Below are 23,238 nucleotides of genomic sequence, written 5' to 3'. Positions count from 1 at the left end.
AGAATTTGAAATTCTACGCCGTCATTCAAGTACTGAAGCATTGGAAACACTATCTAATCGGCCACAAGTTCATCTTATTCACAAATCATGAGGATTTCAAGCACTTAAATTCACAAAAATCAATGAGCAACCGTCACGCTAAATGGGCTGTATTGAAGTACTGTTCACGTAACACTCTTCACGTGCCACTGTTCACGTGAACAGTGATTTAAACTCCTAGTTCTATTTTAAGTTATTTACTTCCCTTGTTTTTAGTTTCCTATTTTCCTTTTGTTTCCTATTTTACTTTTGAGTTTGAGATGTGGATTCCTATTTGTTCTAGGAGTGCATTCCTAGCTCTTTCATGTAATTATGTTATTATAAATAGAGTGGTGTGTGAGAGGCTGGATATTCATTCTATTCCAGTTTTCCTCTCTTTTCTTTTCTTCATTCTCTTCTTCTCTGCTGGTTGACCTTCTTTTAAGTTCTGCTACATGGTATCAGAGCTTCTCTGTTGAGGAGATTTGCTACCTGCGATTCTGATTCAAGGCTATTACAGGCTTCTCATGTTGGGTGCAGCACCCTATGCTGCTTGTGTGTGATTAAACCCTAGTACGATGTAACGTAAGGACAACTAGGGTTTCAGATCTGTTTCTTCTTCACGCATGGAGTGCAATCTACAATTCTGCAGTTGCGATTTTGGTTTCTGGTTTTTCTGCACCTGCAACTCTGTGTTTTGAAGCTGTTTCACATCTGCGATTCTTTTTTTTGAAGCTTCCCTACATCTGCGATTATTTGTCTTTGAAGATTCAAAGGTTCGTGTGTGTTGAACAGATTGGTTTCAACTCAATCTGTTCGATTGTGTGTTTTCTGCTTCTCTCGACATCAGTTTGTGTGTTTCTCGATCTGCTTAACTCAGATTTTTGAGTTCTCGTTTCATCCAAGTAGTCTCTGTTCCACAATTCCCTGTTATGACTGAGACAAAGGACAACTTTAATATTCAAATCACCACCATTAAACTTAATGGTGCTGGAAATTATCTCTTATGGGCACAAGCTGTCCGTGTTTATATCAATGCCCGTGGCAAATTGCAATATCTTTTGAATGATCCTCCTGACATTGGTGATTCTAAAGACCCTACCACTATCAAGACGTTTGACGACTAGATGCGAGAAAATGACACGGTACTTACTTGGTTATGAGTATCTTCAACTATTAAAGCGTCTACAACAACTTGAGCCACCTTCTCACACTGGTGCTTCGTCTTCTACTACTGTAGCTCATACAGGTACATCTGCTTTTATTTCCACTACTTCTTCTCCTTGGATTATCGATTCAGGAGCCTCTACTCATATGACAGGTAAATCCTATCTACTTGACAACTCCCACAAGAGCTCCCATCCATCTAAAGTCATTCTTGCGGATGGCTCCTCTACGGATGTGACCTCTTCTGGGACAGTTCATTTTTCTTCCTTTCCCACTTTACAATCTGTCTTACATGTTCCTAATTTTCCTCTAAGTCTTATGTCTGTTAGTACCCTCACCAAGTCTTTAAATTGTTCTGTTACCTTCTTTCCTTCTTACTGTGTTTTTCAGGATCTCCAGACAAAGCAGACGATTGGTGGAGGGCGTGAGAAGGATTGTCTCTACTACTTTGAAGAATCTTCATCTTCAGTTGTTGCTGCTACATCATCTACTGTTTCTCCCTTATTATGGCATTACCGATTAGGACATGTCTCCCTTTCTAAGCTTCGCAAAATGGTTCCCAGCTGCAAATCTCTATCTCACATCGAGTGTTAGGCGTGTGAACTGGGCAAACATCATCGGACTTCGTTTCCTCTTCGGACTGTCAATCGTAGTTCATTCTCGTTTTCGTTAGTTCATTCTGATATTTGGGGTCCTTGTCGTATTAAGAGTCAGTGTGGTTTTTCTTACTTTGTTACATTTGTGGACGATTTTTCTCGCCTTACTTGGTTATATTTGTTAAAGGACCGATCAGAATTTTTATCTGTGTTCAAACAATTTTATTCTGAAATACAAACTCAATTTGGTACTTCTATTAAAGTTTTTAGATCTGATAATGCTTTGGAATATGTTCAAAGCAAAATTTCTTCTTTCTGTACTGATCATGGTATGATTCATCAAACTAGTTGTTCTTATACTCCACAACAAAATGGAGTTGCCGAACACAAAAACCGTCATCTCCTTGATATAGCCCGTTCTCTTATGATCCATATAAATGTCCCTAAATACCTGTGGGGTGAAGCAATTCTTACAGCTTGTTATTTAATTAACCGTATGCCCTCTGATATTTTGGATGGTGTTTCCCCCTTCTCTATTTGATTTCCTGATGACCCCTTATTTCATATTTCTCCTCGTACTTTTGGCTGTGTTTGTTTTGTCCACAACCTTTGACCCGGACTAGACAAGTTATCTCCTCGTGCCACTAAGTGTGTGTTTTTGGGGTACTCTCGCACACAAAAGGGGTACCGGTGTTTTGATCCGGTTGCTCGTCAATATTTTGTTAGTGCCAATGTTAACTTCTTCGAAACTACTCCTTACTTTCGCACTTCTCCTGGTCCTGATAACGCCGATATTTTTCATGTCCCCTTACTTGTTCCTGTTCATACATATCCACCCTTGCAGGTATATCAGCGACGCCAGGTGAAGCCATCTCCCGTAGTCCCAGACACTTCTTGCTTCCGCTCTCCACCTCGACTGCAGCGCCTGAGGATCCTCCTCTACCGCCTACTGACCAGCCCATTGCCCTTCGCAAAGGTATCCGCTCCTGCACTCGGTCTATACTTTATCCTATTTCTCAGTTTGTTACTGTTTCTCATCTTCCTCCTATCATCCGCCAGTATGCATTGTCTATTAGTTCTCCTGACATTCCCACCAGGTATCAAGATGCTTTACTTCACCCCGGGTGGAAAACAGGCCATGGATACTAAGATGGAAGCTTTGATGGATCGCAAAACTTGGTCTCTCACTAATTTACCCTTTGGCAAGGAGGTTGTTCGGTGCCGATGGGTCTACACTATTAAATATTTGCCAGATGGTTCGGTTGAGCGGCTTAAGGCCCGATTGGTTGCTAAAGGCTTTACTCAGACCTATGGGGTCGATTACTTTGAGACCTTTTCTCCCGTGGCTCGCCTCACTTCTGTTCGTGTGCTTATTTCCTTGGCCACCAATCTGGACTGGCCCTTATTCCAACTTGACATAACAAATGCTTTTCTCTATGGGACCCTAGATGAGGAGGTCTACATGGAACAACCTCCAGGTTATGTTGCTCAGGGGGAGGCTTCCACTAAGGTGTGTCGTCTTCACAAGGCTATTTATGGGTTGAAACAATCCCCTCGAGCCTGGTTCGACAAATTTAGCAAAGTGGTTGGTGATTTTGGGTTTGTCCAATGTTTTTCAGATCATTCTGTGTTTGTTCGCCATCGCCAGGAGAAGATTGTGGTCTTGGTTGTTTATCTTGATGACATTATTGTCATTGGAAATGATTCCCAAGGCATTAGTGATGTTAAAGCTTATCTACACCGCCATTTTCAAATGAAAGACTTGGGGGGACTCCGATATTTTTTGGGTATTGAAGTTGTTCGTTCTTCCAAGGGTATTAGTCTGTCTCAGCGAAAGTATGTTCTTGATCTACTATCTGATACAGGACTCTTAGAGTGCGTTTGGTAACGTTCATAACAGCGGTTCTGAACAGTTCTTTTGTTCAAAAAGAACAAAAAAACATGAAAAAGTGTTTGGCTTTGCGGTTCGTTTTTTCGTTCTTTTAGAACGAACCGGAGGTCTTGAGCACCAAAAGAATGTTCGAGACGGTCTGCAAAGAACAAAGAACAACGAGCGACGGACAAAAGTCACAAAACCCGTGATTTTTTGAGAGAAATCACAAAACACATCTCTCGCTCTGCTAGCACCAATTTGGGAGACGACGAAGGAAGGACTCACTCTGCAACCCCAGGTGAGATCTCTCGCTCTCTCTCCCTCTCTATCTCTCGCATGCTCTGGTAAAGTTCGCTCGTTGTTTCCCTCTCTCTGTTTCTCTCTCTCCCTCTCTATCTCTCGCACTCTCTGCACCTCTCTCTCGCTCTTTCCCTTTCTCTGTCTCTCTCTGTCCTTCTCATGCTCTCTGTGTCTCTATGTCGTTTTTTGGCTCTTTTCCTCTGTCTGTCTCTCTCTCTCTCCCTCTCATACTCTCCCTCTCACCGTCTGTGTGTGGAGATTATGGAAGATTGATCCAATTTTTTTCCGATTTTGTCTCAGGAAGTGGATCAGCAGCCCTTTAATCAGCAGCCTACAACCGAAAAGGTATGGAGAACAACCCCTTTGTTTCCCATTTTGTCTCTGCAGAAATCGATCCTCTATTGGTGTCTCTCCTAAGTTCTGTTCTGTACAGGATTTTGGGGTTTTATTCCACCCTCTAAGAGGGCTGCTCGAACTCAGTCTTGGCTCCTTTTGCCCACTGCTGCTGCTACTTCTGTTATTCCCCTGTGGTTATCAAACGTTTTCTCTATTCAGCCCTAATGTTCAGATTTTGGTTGATTACTTCTTCTAATTAAATCTTAGTCTGTTCTTCCTAAGTTTCCTAATAATGTTTATGACTCTTTCCAACTTTGTATTTCCTCAGATTGAGAAACAGAAGCTTTATCCTACACAGTTTTTTTGTTTTACACAGCCTCTCAAGTCTCACTGATTCATAAATCATGGTTACATCCAATATTGGTTCAGATATGCTTCTTTCAGATGTAATTTCTAATTGCCTCACATCTATATAGTGTAGAAACAAAGGAATTCGTCTTTTGATCAAAATTCAAATACAAGGCAGTTGTAAATCATTTCCATACTTAAGGTAATGGGGTTAACCCCACTTGAAATTATTTATTCTCCATAAACCACCGAATACTCAACACAACTCAACTAATCTTTGACCCAACTACAACTACTTTTTCCCACATGAGTACTGTTGTGTTGGTCCTCTATTTAGCACTTGAAATCATAAGCACACATGTCCTTTCTTACTACTGCAGCCCAAATCATTTTTTCCCCTGTACCCTCCTTTCTTACTACTGCAGCCCAAATCATTTTTTCCCCTGTACCCATATTAATATAAGAAATTCCAATTTGCACTGTAGCATAAATCTACTAATAATACTTCCAATTTATCCTTTTGAGATGACTGCAGCCCAAGTAATTTTCATTTACCCCCTTATCCTTTTAACACTTTCAACCTTCCTCTTCTCCTAATGGTTACAATGGGGTTCAAAGTCACCTGAGGATTAGGGATCAGAATTCCCAATAAAATTCCAGAATCTTAGAGATAGGAACAACCAGATTTCAGGAGAAATTAAGCATCAGAAAATCAAAGGGTCTGATCTGGATGATAAGCTGTTCAAATTCTGAGATATGAAAGAACCGTACTAAGGTTAGGTCTGTTGGATATTCAAGAACAGAATTCCAGAACCAGAAATCGATAACAAGAAATAAGGAAATCAAAACTGAATTATTAGGAATATCATAAATTGAAGCATGAACAAATAGCAGAAATCATATTTCAGTAAACAAACCCAAAAACCTGAGAATTATACTAGAATTAGGATAATTTGGAATTCGATGGATGTGCAGGCCTAAGAACAGATCAGAACTGATATTCAGATTGTTAAGAGATATAGGGGCCAGAATACAGTAGGGGTATTCTGGTCCTTTCCTCCTTTTAATTTGTTATTTATTCTTTTATTCTCTTTCCTTTGGTTATACTTATGTCAGCTATATAGGGGCATAAGTGTCTTATGTAATTCTCTTTTACTAGTATAAATAAAGGCTTAGGGAATCAATATGATTCACTTAAGCATTAAACCATTCTATTTCTTAACATGGCATCAGAGCAACGATAATTCTGATTTTTTTTCAAAAACCCCACCCTCCCATCATGGTCTCTTCCCTTTTCCTTCTCTCTCGATTTTTTTTCTCCCCCTTCTCCTTGCTTCTTCTCCTTCTCTAAGGGAACCACTGCAGAGGTGATCACATGATCTAGTGGCTGCCCCTTCCCACCTCTTTTATTCCTTTGTTTCATGACCTAAACCTTTTCTCCCGATGGCTGCTGGTTCCATATTGCGCTGATTAGAGTTTCCTCCTTTTTTTTGGAAGATCAGTCCTCGATTTATTGGGACTGTTTCTCCTTCTTTTGGAAACACTCCTGCGACATTGGATTGCTCCTATCGAGACTACGACAGGTCTTCTTTTTTTGTTCGATGGCTGCTGCTGGTTCTTTCCTGCGGCAATTGAAGTTTCCAGATTTTTTTTGAAGATCAGGCCTTGTGCTTTATTGGGACTGTTTCTCCCTATATCGGAGACCCTCCTGCGCCATTGGACTGCTACTATCGAGACTCCAACAGCAACTGAAGACCATATCTCCCAATCGAGACCTACTGTCAGGTTTTTTCTTCAAAAAAAAATCCCTGAATATTCTCGGTTTTTGGGATTGGACTGCTTGCGGCTCCAGCTTCTTTTGGATAATTTTATTCTTCATCCAAGGCATTGTCTACAGTATATTGGACAGCGTGGATAAGCCTTCTTCAACAATTTTTTTTCGATTTCCCTTCCCCATCGATCTCTGTTTTTTGGGTTTTCTTCCATAACACTAAAACACTTGTGATATTGGGGAGGGCTCCTATTTTGCTGCTGGACAGATCTCTTCTTCACTATGGGTGACTCCACAGATATTTCGACTGCTACATCTGATCAGGTTAGCCATGACAAATCTGATTTCCGTGATCTCCATCCTAACCCTATCAAGTTAGACGGCAGTAATTATCTTCTATGGTCTCAATCAGCCTCGTTTGCCATTGCTGGACGTGGCCTCACTGATTATATTGATGGGACTATCCCTATGCCGACTGCCCCTGGTACTGCCAAGACTCGATGGCTAGCCAACAATGGTCTTCTTATGTCATATTTTGTTGGTTCTATGAATTCAGATCTAGCCCAGGGCTTTCTTCTACTTGATACCGCGTCTCAGATTTGGGCAGCCTGTAAAGAGACATATGGGCAGCTTGGTAATGATGCTCAGGTGTATGAGCTTCGCAAAAAGGTCCTTCATACTACTCAAGGGGACCTCACGGTGTCTAAATATTATGCCACTCTCCGCAGCCTCTGGCAGCAATTGGACCATTTTTCAGATTATCACCCTGATACAGCTACCAACATCACTGCCTATAAGAAGCATGTTGACAAGATTAGGGTGTATGATTTTTTGGCAGGGTTGAATGTTGAATATGACCAGATTCGTGTTCAAGTGTTGGGCCATTCCCCTTTTCCCACACTTGAGCAATCCTATGCCCTGGTCTCTTCAGAAGAAAACCGCAGGACTGCTATGTTACATCCTCCTGTTTCGGACCGATTGGCTCTCCAGACCATGGTACTAAATCTCGTTTCATTTCGCTGTTTCGGTCTGACCGAAATTTCCGAGATACCAAAATTTCGACGAAATTTCATCGAAATATGGTATTTTTCTGTGGGTGTAAAATGCCAAAATGACCAAGATTTCCGAAATTTTCGAAACGAGATTACCGAAATTACCGAAATTTCCGAAACGAGATGACCGAAATATTCGAAATATTGCATGTGACACTTTTAGTGACTTTTTCAATATCTCGCGATATATCGTGAGTCCACGATATTTTGTCGATATCTCGTCGAAATAAGGTATTTTTCCATTTCGTATTGGTATCGTATCTCGGACAGCTCGAGATATACGAAATTTGGCGAAATTTCGCGAGGTTTTGAACCATGCTCCAGACTGCTGCCTAGGCTACTGCTGCCCCTCTTGGGCCTTTATCTGTTGGTAGTTCTCCTTCAGGTCCTATTACCTGTGACCACTGTCATAAGCCTTATCATACCAACGACAAGTGCTGGAAGCTTCATGGGAAACCGGCTGACTTTGAAGCGAAGCGGGCTGCCAAGAAAAAGCCTAAAAGCAAGGCAAATCAATCTGAATCTGTTGATACAGCCCCGGCTACAGACATTGGTCAATCCAAGGACGATTTACAGGCTTTCCTGCGTATACTAAGGTCTTCCGCTGCCACTGCCAATTCCTCAGCTCCTTCAGGTTCATATTTTGCCCAGTCAGGTATCCCTTTTGGTGGTCAATGTGCTTCTGTAGCTTCACATCCCTGGATCATTGATTCCGAGGCTACAGATCACATGAATGGTACTTCTAGCTTATTTTATAGATATTCTCCCACTTCTGGGAAAGACAAGGTCAAGGTGGCTGATGGTTCCCTTTCTACCATCTTTGGAAAAGGAATCATCAACTGTACTTCCAACCTCCCTTTGTCTTCTGTTTTACATACCTAATTTTACTACAAACCTCCTTTCTATTAGTAGTATTACTCGTGATCTTCACTGCAAGGTAACCTTTTATCCTTCCCATTGTGTTTTTCAAGATCTGGGGTCTGGGAAGACGATTGGATTGGGTAAAGTTCACAGTGGGCTGTATCTGCTTGATGATGGTCATCTTCCTTCATCGCTACCTTCTCCACTCCATCAGAACTCCTTGGTCTCTTCTGAACTTTACCAATGGCACTCTAGATTAGGTCACCCTCCATTAGGAATTTTAGCGCATTTATTTCCATCTTTGGTCACCAAATGTAATAAGGATGATTTTTTTTGTGAGGCTTGTGTTCTGGCCAAACAGACACGTGCAACTTTTTCTCTATCTAATAAAAGGAGTTCTTTTTGTTTTCATTTGGTGCATTCGGATGTTTGGGGACCTAGTCGTAAGACCTCTATTTCTGGCCATCGTTGGTTTGTGTCATTTATTGATTGTCATTCTTGAAATACTTGGATTTATCTTCTTCAGTCTAAAAACCAAGTTTTTTCTTGTTTTCAACATTTTCATAAAATGGTCCAGACCCAATTCCAGGCCACTCTTAAGGTTTTACGGAGTGATAATGGCACTGAATATAAGGAATCCCACTTTCAAAAATACCTTGCTAATCATGGGATTATACATCAGACTAGTTGTATTGATACCCCGGCCCAAAATGGTGTGGCCGAAAGAAAGAATCGCCACTTATTGGAAGTGGCACGAGCATTAATGTTTGCTCGACATGTTCCATCCCAATATTGGGGTGATGCGGTTCTCACTGCCGCTTACCTTATTAATAGGTTACCTTCCCGGGTACTGGATTCCCGTAGCCCATCTGACGTTTTACTTAGTGATTCCTCCTTTGTGGTTCCTCCCAAAGTCTTTGGCTGTGTCTATTATGCTAGGGATACTCATTCCCCTGGCAAACTTGAACCTCATGGGTTACGGTGTATTTTTTTGGGTTATTCTCCAACCCAGAGAGGATACAAGTGTTACCACCCCCCTACCCGCCATACTATGGTCAATATGGATGTGGTTTTCCATGAAACCCTTTCCTATTATTCCTCCCCACCTCTTCAGGGGGAGCGTTCTAGTGAAGATGTGGTTCATACTCTTGGGTTTCCCCTTTGCACCTATAGCCACCGACCATCACTCCCCAGCTGCTGTCCAGCCACCCGAGGCTGCTGTCCCTTCACCTGTGGGGAATCCAATACAGGGGGAGATCATGGAAACAGATGGTGGTAATGTTCCTATTCAGGGGGAGCTGACTCCAGTACAGAGGACCATTCGTAACTTTTAGAGGACCATTGACAATTCCACCATTCTCACTTATAAATAGAGATGTTCTAGCAGAGGGCAGAATCAAGCCACTGCAGCACCAATACCCATCCAGTTGCCGCCTCAGGATCCAGATCCTCCTTCTCCTGGTGAGCCCTCCTCTTCTGATCTACCCATTGCTCATCACAAAGGTACCAGGACCTGCTCTTTACATCCTATTTCCCGTTTTGTGTCTTATAGTTCTCTTTCTCCCTCTTTTCGTACATTTGTTTCCTCCCTTTCTTCTGTTTCCATTCCTAAAAATTGGCAGGAAGAATCTACAGATGGGAAGTGGAAGGCAGCAATGTTGGAAGAAATGAGAGCATTGAACAAAAACAATACGTGGGATCTTGTAGTTCTTCCTCCAGGAAAAAGACCAGTGGGTTGTAAATGGGTGTTTGTGGTCAAGCAGAAGGCAGATGGTACGGTGGATCGGTACAAGGCACGTCTGGTTGCTAAAGGCTTCACTCAGACATATGGCATTGAGTACCAGGAGACTTTTGCACCAGTAGCAAAACTCAATACTGTACGGGTATTGCTATCCTGTGCAATGAATCTTGGATGGGATATTCAGCAGTTGGATGTGAAGAATGCCTTCCTACATGGTGAACTAAAGGAAGAAGTATATATGGACGTTCCTCCAGGTTTTTCAAGTCCTGCTACCAAGGGAAAGGTGTGTCAACTGAAGCGTGCACTCTATGGCTTGAAACAGTCACCTAGAGCTTGGTTCGGTAGATTTCACAAGGCTATGTTGTCCGTGGGCTACCAGCAAAGCAATGCTGATCATACCTTGTTCATCAAACGTGTGGGCGCTAAGGTTACTCTCCTCATAGTCTGCGTTGATGATATTGTAGTGACCGGTAATGATGGTGATGAGATCAACAGGTTGAAGCTATTCCTTGGCCGTGAGTTTGAAATTAAGGATCTGGGGATTCTGAAATATTTTCTCGGGATAGAGGTTGCTCGTTCTTCAAAGGGTATATTTCTGTCTCAAAGAAAGTATGTCCTGGATCTACTATCTGAAACGGGGCTGCTAGGGTGTCATCCTTCAGCAACTCCCATAGAAGCTACGACAAGACTCAAGGAGAAAGAAGGCGCACCAGTTGACAAAGGTCGTTATCAGCGGTTGGTGGGCAAACTTATCTACCTATCTTACACTCGGCCAGACATTGCCATTGCAGTGAGTATGGTCAGCCAGTTTATGCATGACCCTTATCCTTCTCATATGGAGGTCATCCTTCGCATCTTATGATACTTGAAGTCTGCTCCAGGACAAGGGATACTCTTATCTCCCAATGGTCATCTGAAGGTTGAAGCATACGCTGATGCGGATTGGGCTGGTTCAAGCGATAGGAAGTCTATCTCTGGATATTGCTCTTTTGTTGGTGGGAACCTTGTCACCTGGCGTAGTAAAAAACAGAATGTGGTGGCCAGGTCCAGTGCTGAGGCTGAATTTCATGTGATGGCTCATGGTATCTGTGAATTGTTGTGGCTTAAGGGGCTGTTGCAGGATATTGGAGTTGCTGTCCAACTTCCAATGATGTTATATTGTGACAATAAGGCTGCCATAAGCATCGCTCATAATCCTGTCCAACATGACCGTACTAAGCATGTGGAGGTGGACAGACATTTCATCAAGGAAAAACTTGAAGCTGGCCTTATCTGTGTTCCCTATGTGAAGTCTACTGATCAGGTGGCTGATGTGTTCACCAAGGGGCTGCCTGGCAAAGTGTTTCATCCTTTTCTAGCCAAGTTGGGCATGTGTGACATTTTTGCACCAACTTGAGGGGCAGTGTTAGAGATAGGCCAGAATACCGTAGGGGTATTCTGGTCCTTTCCTCCTTTTAATTTGTTATTTATTCTTTTATTCTCTTTCCTTTGTTTATACTTATGTCAGCTATATAGGGGCATAAGTGTCTTATGTAATTCTCTTTTATTAGTATAAATAAAGACTTAGGGAATCAATATGATTCACTTAAGCATTAAACCATTCTATTTCTTAACACAGATGCAGCAGGAATAGCATAACAATATTATGCTATTGTTCAACATGGAAAGACATGTCTGAACAATATTATGCTATTGCCCAATTAGAGCTGTCCAAGTGTCATAACATAACTTTATAAGTCCACGTGTGCAAAAACTGATTTACAGTCTAAATTAGGGACTTCTTGATAAATTTATATATTCTATATGCTATTAATCTGTTTGGTAAATGATGTACATGGTTGCTGCATAATGAATGTATATGCCTCTCCTGAATTTTTGCAAATGAACACCAAAAAGAGTGGTTTAGTGCTCATGTAGTCAATTTAACATCTGAAAATGCTTATTATGTATCAATAGTTTCCTTTTGGTTTCACCCATTTCCTTTTTAAACATCCAATCTTATTCAAGTCATGCTTCTCATGCAGCACTTGGACTTTCCTTACACAGCACTGAACCATCTCAGTCAACTTCCTTCATCTTACCAATTGGTGTTAACACTAAGTTCCAGGGAATGCATTCAGTGTCAGTTCTATGCTTTATAGTTTCACCCTTGATCTGTTTAGCCTTTTTCAGCCTTGGGGTGGGTTTGCATTTTGAGTGAAAGAGTGAGAGAGTGAAAGAGAATTTTTTTCTTAGTAAATATTGCCATAGTCTATGGCAAGAACTATTTTCAAGTTGGCAAGGCAGTCTTAAACAGATGTGTTTTTATAAGTAGTGGTTTTCAACACATCAAGCCAAGAAGCTGGTGGGCCCATGATCGGAAAGGCACTGTGTGAGACCACCAATGTGAATTGCTGGTCTACTTTTCCTTCCATTCCAGCATCTCTCTCTCTCTCTCTCTTTGGGGGGTGGAGAGGGGGGGGGGGGGAAGGGTTGCAGGGAAGTGAAAGGAAAAGTTAGGGAAGGTGGTCATCCTAGTCAAGTCATTTTCTTCTTTTTGGTTTCTGCTAACTCCCTCTCTCTCCCCTGCGGTGTGTATGTGTGTGTGTCTGTGTGCATGGTTGAATGATGTAAATTGGAATCTACAGTCTCAGAGGAGTTTGGTGTCATTCATCCACAAGTTTTGATACTTGGGTTTAGCTGGATTGATAAACATTTTTTTTTTGTGGGGGGGAGGGGGGGGAGAAGGGCTTCTTATTTTGCTGTCAATTGATTTCAGGTTGTTATAGTTAGTAGATTGAGTTGCAGAAAAACAAGATTTATGATTACCTTATATCAGTTTGTAGATAGACAAACAAAATACAAAGGAAAGAAAACTGGGCTGGTGGAGTTGGAGTATAATAATGATGGAAGAAAGAAGAAGAAGAAAGGGGTTGCACTCAGTTTTGATGGGTCTTTAGCTCAAATTGGTAGAGCACTTGGAACATGAGTATGTTCCAAGAGGATGGTGGTTCGAGTCCACCAAGGCCCTCTTTATTCAACTGTTCATAGCATAGTCAGTTATGCCACTAATCCACCCAAGAACCCAATTTTAATGGCATCTTTGAAATTTGACATATTTTTATACTTACTTTGGTTATGTTAATGAGATATTTTAATTTTATGCTAAGGTTGGTAAGAGAAAAGGATTTTACAAGTCTTTTTTTTGGTATAATTGACAAAGAAATGGCCTTATTGTAATTAATATCAAATAGGAAAGAACAGGTTTTACCAAACACCATTTTCATTCTGAACTGCGTTCTTGAGACCGTTACCAAACGGTCATTTTCGGTCTCAGAACGCCGTTCTAAACCAAGAACGCAAAAGAACGTTTCTAGTCAAGAACAGGCGTTCTTTGTTCAGACCGTTACCAAACAAGCCTTAGGGTGTAAACCAGCTGATACCCCTATGGATCCTAACTTGAAATTTGGTGTTGATGATGGTGATCCATGTTCTGATCCACATTAGTATCGTCGACTAGTGGGATAGCTTATATATCTTACTGTGACTCGCCCTGATATCTCCTTCGCTGTTGGGGTCGTCAGTCAATTTATGTCTGAGCCACGTCAAGCTCAATGGGATGCAGCTTGCTGTATCGTTTGTTATCTTAAGGGGTCCCCTGGTAAGGGACTTATTTATCACAAAAATGGGCACACTTACATTACTGGTTATTCAGACGCTGATTGGGCAGGCTCTGCTAGTGATCGTCGTTCGACGACTGGTTATTGTATGTTTATTGGTGGTAACCTTGTTTCTTGGCGAAGTAAAAAACAAACTACAGTTGCTAGATCTAGTGTTGAGGCAGAATATCGGGCTATGGCCCATACAACTTCTGAACTCATGTGGTTGAAGTCCCTTATGCAAGAATTGGGAATTATCGTGTCATCACCAATGGAGATGTATTGTGATAATCAAGCCGCTATTTACATTGCCAGTAATCCAGTATTTCATGAACGGACAAAGCATGTTGAGGTTGATTGTCACTTTGTTCGGACTGCTGTGTTACAGAAGCTGATCTCTACTCCATATGTTTCGTCGGCCAATCAACTCGGCGATCTTTTCACCAAAGCTCTATTTCGGCCTGCATTTGTTCGTGGTTGTACCAAGCTGGGCATGGGCGATATATATGCTCCAGCTTGAGGGGGAGTGTTGAAGTACTGTTCACGTGACACTGTTCACGTGAACAGTGACGTGAACAGTGCTTTGCACTCCTAGTTCTATATTAAGTTATTTACTTCCCTTGTTTGTAGTTTCCTATTTTCCTTTTGTTTCCTATTTTACTTTTCAGTTTGAGATGTGGATTCCTATTTGTTCTAGGAGTCGGCATTCCTAGCTCTTTCATGTAATTATGTTATTATAAATAGAGTGGTGTGTGAGAGGCTGGATATTCATTCTATTCCAGTTTTCCTCTCTTTTCTTTTCTTCATTCTCTTCTGCTCTTCTTCTCTGCTGGTCGACCTTCTTTTAAGTTCTGCTACAGGCTGCATATCTTCAAGAGTTCATCTTTCCTTTAAAGTAAAAGGCTGGGAAAGAGAACATAATTGTGGATGCTTTCTGCAGAAAAGTGTTGACACACTATCTTAATCCACGCTATGAATATTCCCACATTAAAAGTGAGTATGCCTCAAACAAGGATTTCTCGACCATCTACCAAATGTTAAAAAGGTGGGAGGGATCCTAAGTACTTGCTCTATCATTGGTATTTCTTCTTGGGGACACGACTATTCATTCCTGACTCATCACTACACCAGCACCTTATACAGGAAGTGCACGATTAAGGAATTGGTGAACATTTCGACCAAGATAAGACCCTTCTACAGCTAGCCGACACATATTATTGGTCACACTTGCAGAAGGATATAGAGTAGGTTATCAAGAGATGTCACATTTGTCAGTAACACAGGTTTGTATTCCCCGCTACCCGTTCCACACACACCATGGGTACATATCAGCATGGACGGTGTCAAGTTTGCCCCTTTCAAAAGAAAAGCATGATTCCATACTCATGGTGGTCGATCGATTCTCGAAGATGGTGCATTTCATACCTTATCACAAGACATTTGATGCTAGTGGCATTGCCACTATCTTATTCAAGAAAGCTGTATGGCTACATGGATTGTCAAAGTTAATTGTATTTGATCAAGATCTCAAGTTCATTAGCTACTTCTAGAAAACTCTATGGATGAAGACCAGAACTAAACTTTAGTTTTCTACAGCCATCCATTCACAAACTTATGGTCAAACAGAGATTGTTAATCGAAGTTTGGGAAACTTACTGTGTTGTCTTGTTCGTGACAATGAGAAGACTTGGTTGTCCATTCTTGACATTGCCAAATTCACATTTAATAGTTTGGTGAACAGGACTACAGGTTGTACTCCATTAGAGGTTGTTTTCAAAGTTCAACCTAAGCAACCTACCAACCTTGTTCCCCTTTCTGCCCCTATAATGCATCAATATTGAAGCAAAGGGGTTCATACATTATATTACCGAGGTCCATGCTGATGTCCGTCAACGTCACAATTGTTAAGGCGGAAAAGCGACCCAAGGCGTTGGAGGGATGTCTAAGCGCTTAGGCGACAAGGCACCCGCCTAGGCGTCGCCTAGGCGACCAAGGCTCCCCCAAGTACTATTTTCTTTTATTTCTCCATTTTCTAACATTATTTAGTATGCTACAATATATACCTTATATCATCAAAAATCAACATTAAGCCTTCTCAAGTCATCCAAAATCAACATTAAGCTCAAGTCATCCAAAATCAACATTAAGCCACATCAAGTCATCAAAAATCAACATAGAACTAGAAGACAACAGAACTGAAGAAGCACATTATTGGAAGTTTGAAGCAATCAAACATACATTTGGTTTATACCAATCTCATTTGGCTTATACTGTTCTTATAAAATATGATCTTATCTATAAGTAATTAAATTGTTCTCGATTTAGAGAAATGTTATTGTTCTCTAAGAAGTTTGACTAGTCAAATGATTTTATTTTTACATGAGACTCTTAGTATTAGGTAGAACACAAAACTAGCTTTCCAACAAATCCAAAATTGCTTAAATCTGATTTATATTGAAGAAGTTATGTTCTGGTCAAACCTTATTTGATATGCGCGAATGCTGTCAAAATCGCTTTGAAAGAAACAAAAATTTTAGATATCAAAACAAATAAATATTTTACCGCACTTTTGGTTGTTAGCAATGTTTAATCATAATAAAATTTACAGAATTTTTAGATTTGAGAATAACCCCCAGCATTAGAAAGTTGAAAATTTTACCTACCATCAAAAATCCAATTTTTGTTCTTGAACTGGGGGGTTGACTTTTTATCCTTTTGGAATTTGATTTTTTTACTATTTTTATTGGATTCAAATAGGGGGTATTTGCTTATTTATGAATAATATATTAAGAAAATGAAATGTCATCAAATATTTCATTTACTTAAATGATATTTGGCATAAATAAGTGCCAGAATCTGGTCCGATACCAATTAAACCAATGCAAGGCGCCCTGCAATAAGGCGGAGCTCACCTAGGCCCCAACAAAACCGCTTGGATGCCTAGGTGGCGCCTAGGCAACGCCTTGACAACTATACTCGACGTATGGCCCTTAGCAATGATTCCTACAAAACTATGGCTGATCATCATCCACGTTTTGTGGAATTTCATCCTATAACGTAGTAATAGTTCGCATCGCCCCAAACAGATTTCTTCCTTGTACTAATAGTAATACGAAGCTCTACCCATGGAAAATGGGTTCTTCCAAGGTCCTTGAAAAGGTTAGACTTCATGCTTATGTGCTTGAGTTACCTGTTGATATGGCCATAAGTAACATCTTCAATGCGGTAGAACTTACGATCTACTCAATCACCACTCAGAGGAGGGAGATACAAAACATACCTTATGGCTGCCGCAGTTTACTCCGCCCATTGAAGATGAGATAAAGGATATTGTGGATGATAAGGATACTATCTCTCAGAACTCAAAAAGTAGGTGGTTACCATTCCTTTCTTGTCAAGTGGAAAGGCCGTCCAAGAAATGACTGCTCACTTTTGGAGTGAATCAGGATATCATCTATGAAGACGATGACAAACTGGTCTAGGTACTAGTGGAAAATTCTGTTTGTCAAATGACTCAAATCCATGAATGTTGTCGGTGCATTGGTTAACCAAAATGGCATCACAAGGAATTTATAATGCCCATATCGAGTCCTGAAAGCTGTCTTAGGAACATCCTCATCCTTTATATTCAACTAGTGGTACCCCGAACGAAAATTGATCTTCGAGACTACCTTTGCTCCTTTTAATTGATCAAAAAAGTCCTCCATGCGGGGCAAAGGATACTTGTTCTTGGTGGTAACCTTGTTCAATTCCCATAATCAATACACATTCATGTGTACCATCCTTCTTCTTTACAAACAAAACTGGAGCTCCCCATGGTGACAGACTAGGTCGTATATGACCCTTATTAAGCAACTCTTGTAGCTGACTCTTTGATTCCTTCATTCACGATGGAGCCAATCGGCACGGAGCTTTGGAAATGGGTGCTGTACCGGGTACCAAATCGATTACAAATTCAATCTCCCTGTCTACTGGTAATCCAGACACATCATTAAAGATAACATCAGGAAAATCTCTAACAACCTTGATGTATGATAAGACTGGCTCCTTAGCCTCAATGTCCACAACACTAGCTATAAATCCAAGGCGCCTAAGAAATCTACTTTCCTGCAACGCTAATATAATTCTCAATGGCGGAGACTTCACTCTATCTCCCTTGAATCTGAACTCTTCCCCATCTAAAGATTCAAACACGACTTCCTTCTCCAAACAACGGATCCTGGTGTGATATATTGCTAACCAATCCATGCCCAAAATAATATCAAAGTCCCGCATATCCAATAGATATAAAACAGCCCTAAGCTCTCTACCCTCTACTTGTACCAAACAAGACTCAAAAATCATCTCTATATCCATTATCTCCCCAGATGGAGTCATAACACTTATATCAATTTTTAATATCCTATGTAGAGTTTTCAATTTAGTAAAGAAGCCATGGGAAATGAAAGAGTGTGTTGACCCTGAGTCGAACAACACATGCAGGACGACCAGAAATATATAACATACCTGAAATTAACAAATCATACTAATTACATACCATTCAAACAATCATCACTTAATGTAAAATTGATAAATATAACACATACCAGTGACTACTGCTGGAGAAGCCTCTGCGTCCTCCTGAGTAAGTGTAAAGACTCTCCCTGGCACCTAGGGCTTGTCCCCGTTGACTTCCTTGTCCTTGGACATTCCACATAGGGCAGGGCTTTATAAGGTCCCATGCTTCCCACCTTTGGAGCATACTCCAGATCCAAATCCATATTGACTAGAGTGAGATTTCCCACACTTGGGACAAGGTTCAGGAGCCTTTCGAATGGGTACTCCCTGACCAGTAAGTGTCTTCTGCTGCTTCTGTGGTGGATTACCTCTGCTACCTTGAGCTGGGAGAAACCACTTTCCCTGCCCTTTGCTTTCCTCCTTTGAATCTCCAATACCCACCCTTCATATACTAGGGCTCGTCTCACCACAGATGCATAAGTGGTGAGCTCTAAAGCTGCCACGAATCTCTGAATTATGCTTCGATGATTTTAAGCGGCTCACACCAGAATTGTATGAGCTTTACAGCTCCTTCTCCATCCATCAAAGATTAATGCTTTTAAGCTGGGGAGATTTGATGTAGATCAGAAGAGAAACTATCATAAGTACCAATGTAGAAACTAGGTCAAGCCCAAACAAGGGCCTAAGGTTCTTCTTTCAACCAGTTTTTGGTTCAGACAAAGCCTTGAGCTTGGGCGTTTTTCTGCTTCACCAAAACTAGAACTGTGGGTTACTTCTAGGAGTAAATTTCCTTTCTTTTATTTATTGTAAATCATGTATGGAATAGGACTTATGAATTCCAGTACAATGGGAGTCTTTTTTATCTTGTTTTCTTATATTCCTAGTCTAAATAAGGTGCCCCCTTCTAGTCTGTGTATGGGAGGAATCCTAGTTTGTTTTTTTATTTTTCTTTCCTAGCGTGATCATGATTTAAGTCATTATCTAGACTGTTCTCAGTCTACCCACTATTTATATCGAATAAAGCTTGGCTTTTTGTTGCCTATTATTACGTGAGATCCAAAAAACCTGGTTGTGAGATTCACTGAGAATCTTGATCAGATGCTAAGACTGATTGATGGGATTATAGTTAACACGGCGACAAGGCGATCAAAGACGGTGGCCATGCACCTAGGGGATTGCCTAGGCGTCACCTTGGTCGCCTAGGCACATATAGGTTACATGTAAAATATGAGATTTTACTATTAAGGTGTAATTTTTAGGGGATAAAATGTAAAACAAACAAATTTGATCCTTTGATTCCTTTTCTAACATTTTCGTTTGCTTGTGCACAAAACTGTTGTACAATGCACTACATGGAATCATGTATTAAAAAAAAAACATAAGGAGAATAAAAGAGGGTAGAAAACAATTGAAGAAAAGAGGGTTGAGCTCCTGCAACTCCTCTGTTGCTCTAGTCGACGGATCCTGCGATTCCATCGTGAATTTTGATGACATCCCGTGAAGATGCAAGCTAGGCAACAGCAAGTCTCCCATGATCGTTAGGTCCTTTGCAGAGCAGTGGCTGCTGTTGTTGGGCAGTGTTAGTGGTGGGGGCAATGGCTGTTGCCGCTGGGCAGTGGCGGCAGCCATTCTACAATTTCAGCAGCAGTGGGAAAGAAGTAGGTAAAGAAACAAAAATGAGAAGAAAGGAAAGAAAGAAAAGGGAAAAAGAAAATGAGAAGAGAAGAAGAGAAGGAGAAAAAAAGAGGGAACAAAATGTACCGGAATCAAAGGTTGCAGCCAGAATCAGATGTTGCCGCCAGCAGTATCACTGTCGGAAGTGCCAGTACCGTGGTAGGCTGGTAGCCACTAGGGTTTCAGGCTGTGCTGCCATGAACACCGAATAAGCAATATGGAATTGGTTCTTGGGTCTTCAGTTTTTCTTTTGGATTTTTATTTTTATTTTTTAAACTAAATACTTCCGTGCTTCGCACCTTGATAGTACTATTTACACAATAAATAATATTGTTAGAAACAGCATCCATTTATAAAGTTTACAATTAAAAATTTTAAAAAAAAAACAAACATATAAACACTATCGCATTCACCTTGCGTGAATACAGCAAATCAAGGAACTGCCCAGCCCACAGAAAACGACCCGGACATCTAGACGACACCTTGACAACTCTGGGTGGGATTCCAACTTAGTTCCAGATGGGAAGCTTGGTCCATATCCTTCTACCCTTCTTCCATTCTTCTTCATTAATCAACCCAGAAAATCAGGTTAGCAGCAGAAGTTTTTTCCCAGTCTATGTGCATGCTGTACTTACTTGAAAACCGAAATTTCTCTTCCAATACTGCATAGATTTCTGTTTTACATATACAGCACTTGCACTCTTTGCTTTACTGATCCATGGTTTCAAAATCTGATTTTTCTACCATTTTCAAAGAATCCTACATCAAGTTGGGTTCTTAATTCTACCCTATTTTAAGATCAGATTTAATTTTCTGTTCCAGATTAGCATCCTGTTGGTGTTTTGAATCAGTTTTAATTATTGAATTGAGCCCATTAAATTCCGCAATCAATATTCAATTCTGGAATTCTATTTCAAGTATCCCATTCCTAGTAGGACACCATCATAACCCAGATCTGATCATTAGATTCAATCAGATTTTGGACAGCTATTCCTCCCTAATAGAGTGACCTTCGACCAGAATTTTAGGGTCACCTGATTTGCTGGTTGTTAGTTATTAAATTTCTCCTGAATCTGGTCCTTTTACTTCACTGCGATTCTGGATAATTTAGGATTTCTGAGACCCATCTACTATGGCTTCTAGGAATCAGTCAGGAAACTTTTGGCACATCAAAGTATATAAGGTAAAAGAATGATCTATCTAGTGAGAATTTCAAAGCTGCCCAAGCATATCACCTACAGTCCACAGATCCTAATCAAGAAGTCTATGAACATCATAGCAGGATGCATTTCTCTTATCGTTACAACATATTCAAATCAATGGATCATTTGATCAAGGGTCAAAACATAAGGCAGAAGCCCATAGCTTTGAGTCAGATGCAAGCTTCAAGTTCTATCACATCTGCAAGAAGTGTTCTTGTCCACAGAACTCCCCATCGGTTCCTAGGGATGTTATAAAACTTATTCATTATACTAAAATCGAATTAAGAGTATGCCTTCCATTTTAGACCTCTGATCAAGGTTCTGTAGGATATAATTTCTAACTTCTGTTAAGAATTATTTATGTGTCCAGGTCCATCAGAGGTTCGGCCTGCTTCTCCCCCACCTTTTTAGCATTATGGGGCCCTAAAATATAGATATATAGATAAATATAGTGCCCTTTCTTCCTCTGAGTTAGGTTGATAAGAATAAGCTGCCCGCTCCCACTCCCTCTTTATCGATTTACTCATTCCGGCTGGCCGGAGAAAGAAGAGATTATCTATCTTATCTGCCGTACATTACTGACAGATCAAAATGTATCATGCAATTATTCTTGGGACCAAAGTATAGAAGACCCACTCTGCAGCCTCTATTTGCAAATTGCAATCAGATGGCTTGGTGCTCCCATTTCAGGTATGATTATTTCTCTTGGTAAGCTACATGAGACTATTCCACTCAAGGGATGAAAGATAAGATAAGGCAATGGAGCAGCTTTCATGGCAATAATCCAATGTATCCAAGAAGCGTAGACGTAGTAAGAATCCTTTCAAGCTTAAAATGGAATTTAATTTTGCTGTGATACAAGACAAACGTTTCCAATGTTTGGGGAGCCAATGAGAACAAGAACGATGATGTTGTTAATAGAAAAGCCTAATTTGATCAAGGAAACAAATTTTGACTTAAAAAACTCAGCCAGACCGGAGGGGCGGGGGAGGGAGAATTAAATCTTAATTTTTCTGAGCAAATGACAATGAGCTTGTGTTTCTAACGTGAGAATTCGATTGTGAAGGATGAATTGAGAGAACAGACCCCTTGGCATAACCCCAACAAAGCAAGAACACTATATAAAGCAAACAACCCATCAAGAAAGCATACTTGGGCACCAGTTTTATCAAATCTATACCAAAAGATAGAATTTAATCTTCACCCAACGATCTTACAGAACTGAACACTAAAGAAGAACAAACTAAAGTTCCTCAAATAGGGTTGCCATCAGAAAGGGAAGAACCTGACCTTCTCATTCAAAGAGTGACATTTGGACTGAACAAAAGCATCAGCATCAAAACTATCAGTCATGAATAAGTTAAGCTTCTCCTCAAGCTGCGGTCCATTCTCTAAAGCGCCGCCATTGACGGCCTTCCCAGAGGCCATCGATCCCCTCGACCGAGACGTCTTCACCGACGCCATATCTCTTCAAAACTCTCAGCCCCAAAGCAAAATTTGATCAGCAAAAAATCAGCCGACAATTAGGGATTCAGTGAAAACAACAAAATCCCAATTCTGCTCTTCTTGACCATCTTCTACTGTGCTTCAAGGGGAGCATAATGTAAAATACCAGATCTCACACCAAAATTTAAGGTCACGGATCGATTTCCTTATACAGTAGTATTGCGATTTTGAAAGAGAAGATTCAATGGTGCAGCAGAAGATGCAGAACGACAGAGAGATGTGGCTACTTTCACGAAACCGTCAGTAGAAGAAAGAAGAAACTGCTATGTTTTTCTTTTGTAATGGTTTTGACTGTTTAACCGATTTGCTGAAAAGGGAAAGTGGAAAAAACAACGACTGTTGTCTTCGCTACCAAACAAGATCCAAGGATTTAGGTAATCGATAAATTCCGAAATGAAAGCCCGGTAAAATTGTAATTGGTATTTATTTAGGAGTTTGGATCGATTACTGACATGTGGCGGTCAACCGTTGGTTAGTAGACCTAAATATTTCCCCCCCACCACTTTCATCCCACCATGTAATAGATAATTAGATAGTAATGAGTAGGTCTGCTCACCATTTCTAATTCGTCGTCGCTGCCAAATCTTAAGTATCCTATTTTTTCATTCACCCAAAAAAAAAAAAAATTCCTATTTTAATTTGTGCAAGATTCCTGATT

General features: G+C 40.7%; 1 protein-coding gene across 1 annotated transcript in view; it reads right to left on the bottom strand.

The window, feature by feature from the left end:
* LOC122646114 (exocyst complex component EXO84B-like) overlaps positions 1-22,786 on the bottom strand; it is a 91,131-nt gene extending 68,345 nt beyond the window's left edge. Inside the window, exon 1 of the mRNA XM_043839599.1 lies at positions 22,365-22,786. Coding sequence (XP_043695534.1) covers positions 22,365-22,538 — 174 coding nt within the window. The 5' untranslated portion in view covers positions 22,539-22,786. The remainder of the gene's footprint in view (positions 1-22,364) is intronic.
* Positions 22,787-23,238: the final 452 nt, after the last annotated feature.

The sequence above is a fragment of the Telopea speciosissima genome, chromosome 11 (genome assembly GCF_018873765.1).
Source record: "Telopea speciosissima isolate NSW1024214 ecotype Mountain lineage chromosome 11, Tspe_v1, whole genome shotgun sequence".
Lineage (NCBI taxonomy): Eukaryota > Viridiplantae > Streptophyta > Magnoliopsida > Proteales > Proteaceae > Telopea > Telopea speciosissima.
Note: the sequence above shows the minus strand (reverse complement) of the source record. Positions and strands in the feature narration are given on the sequence as shown.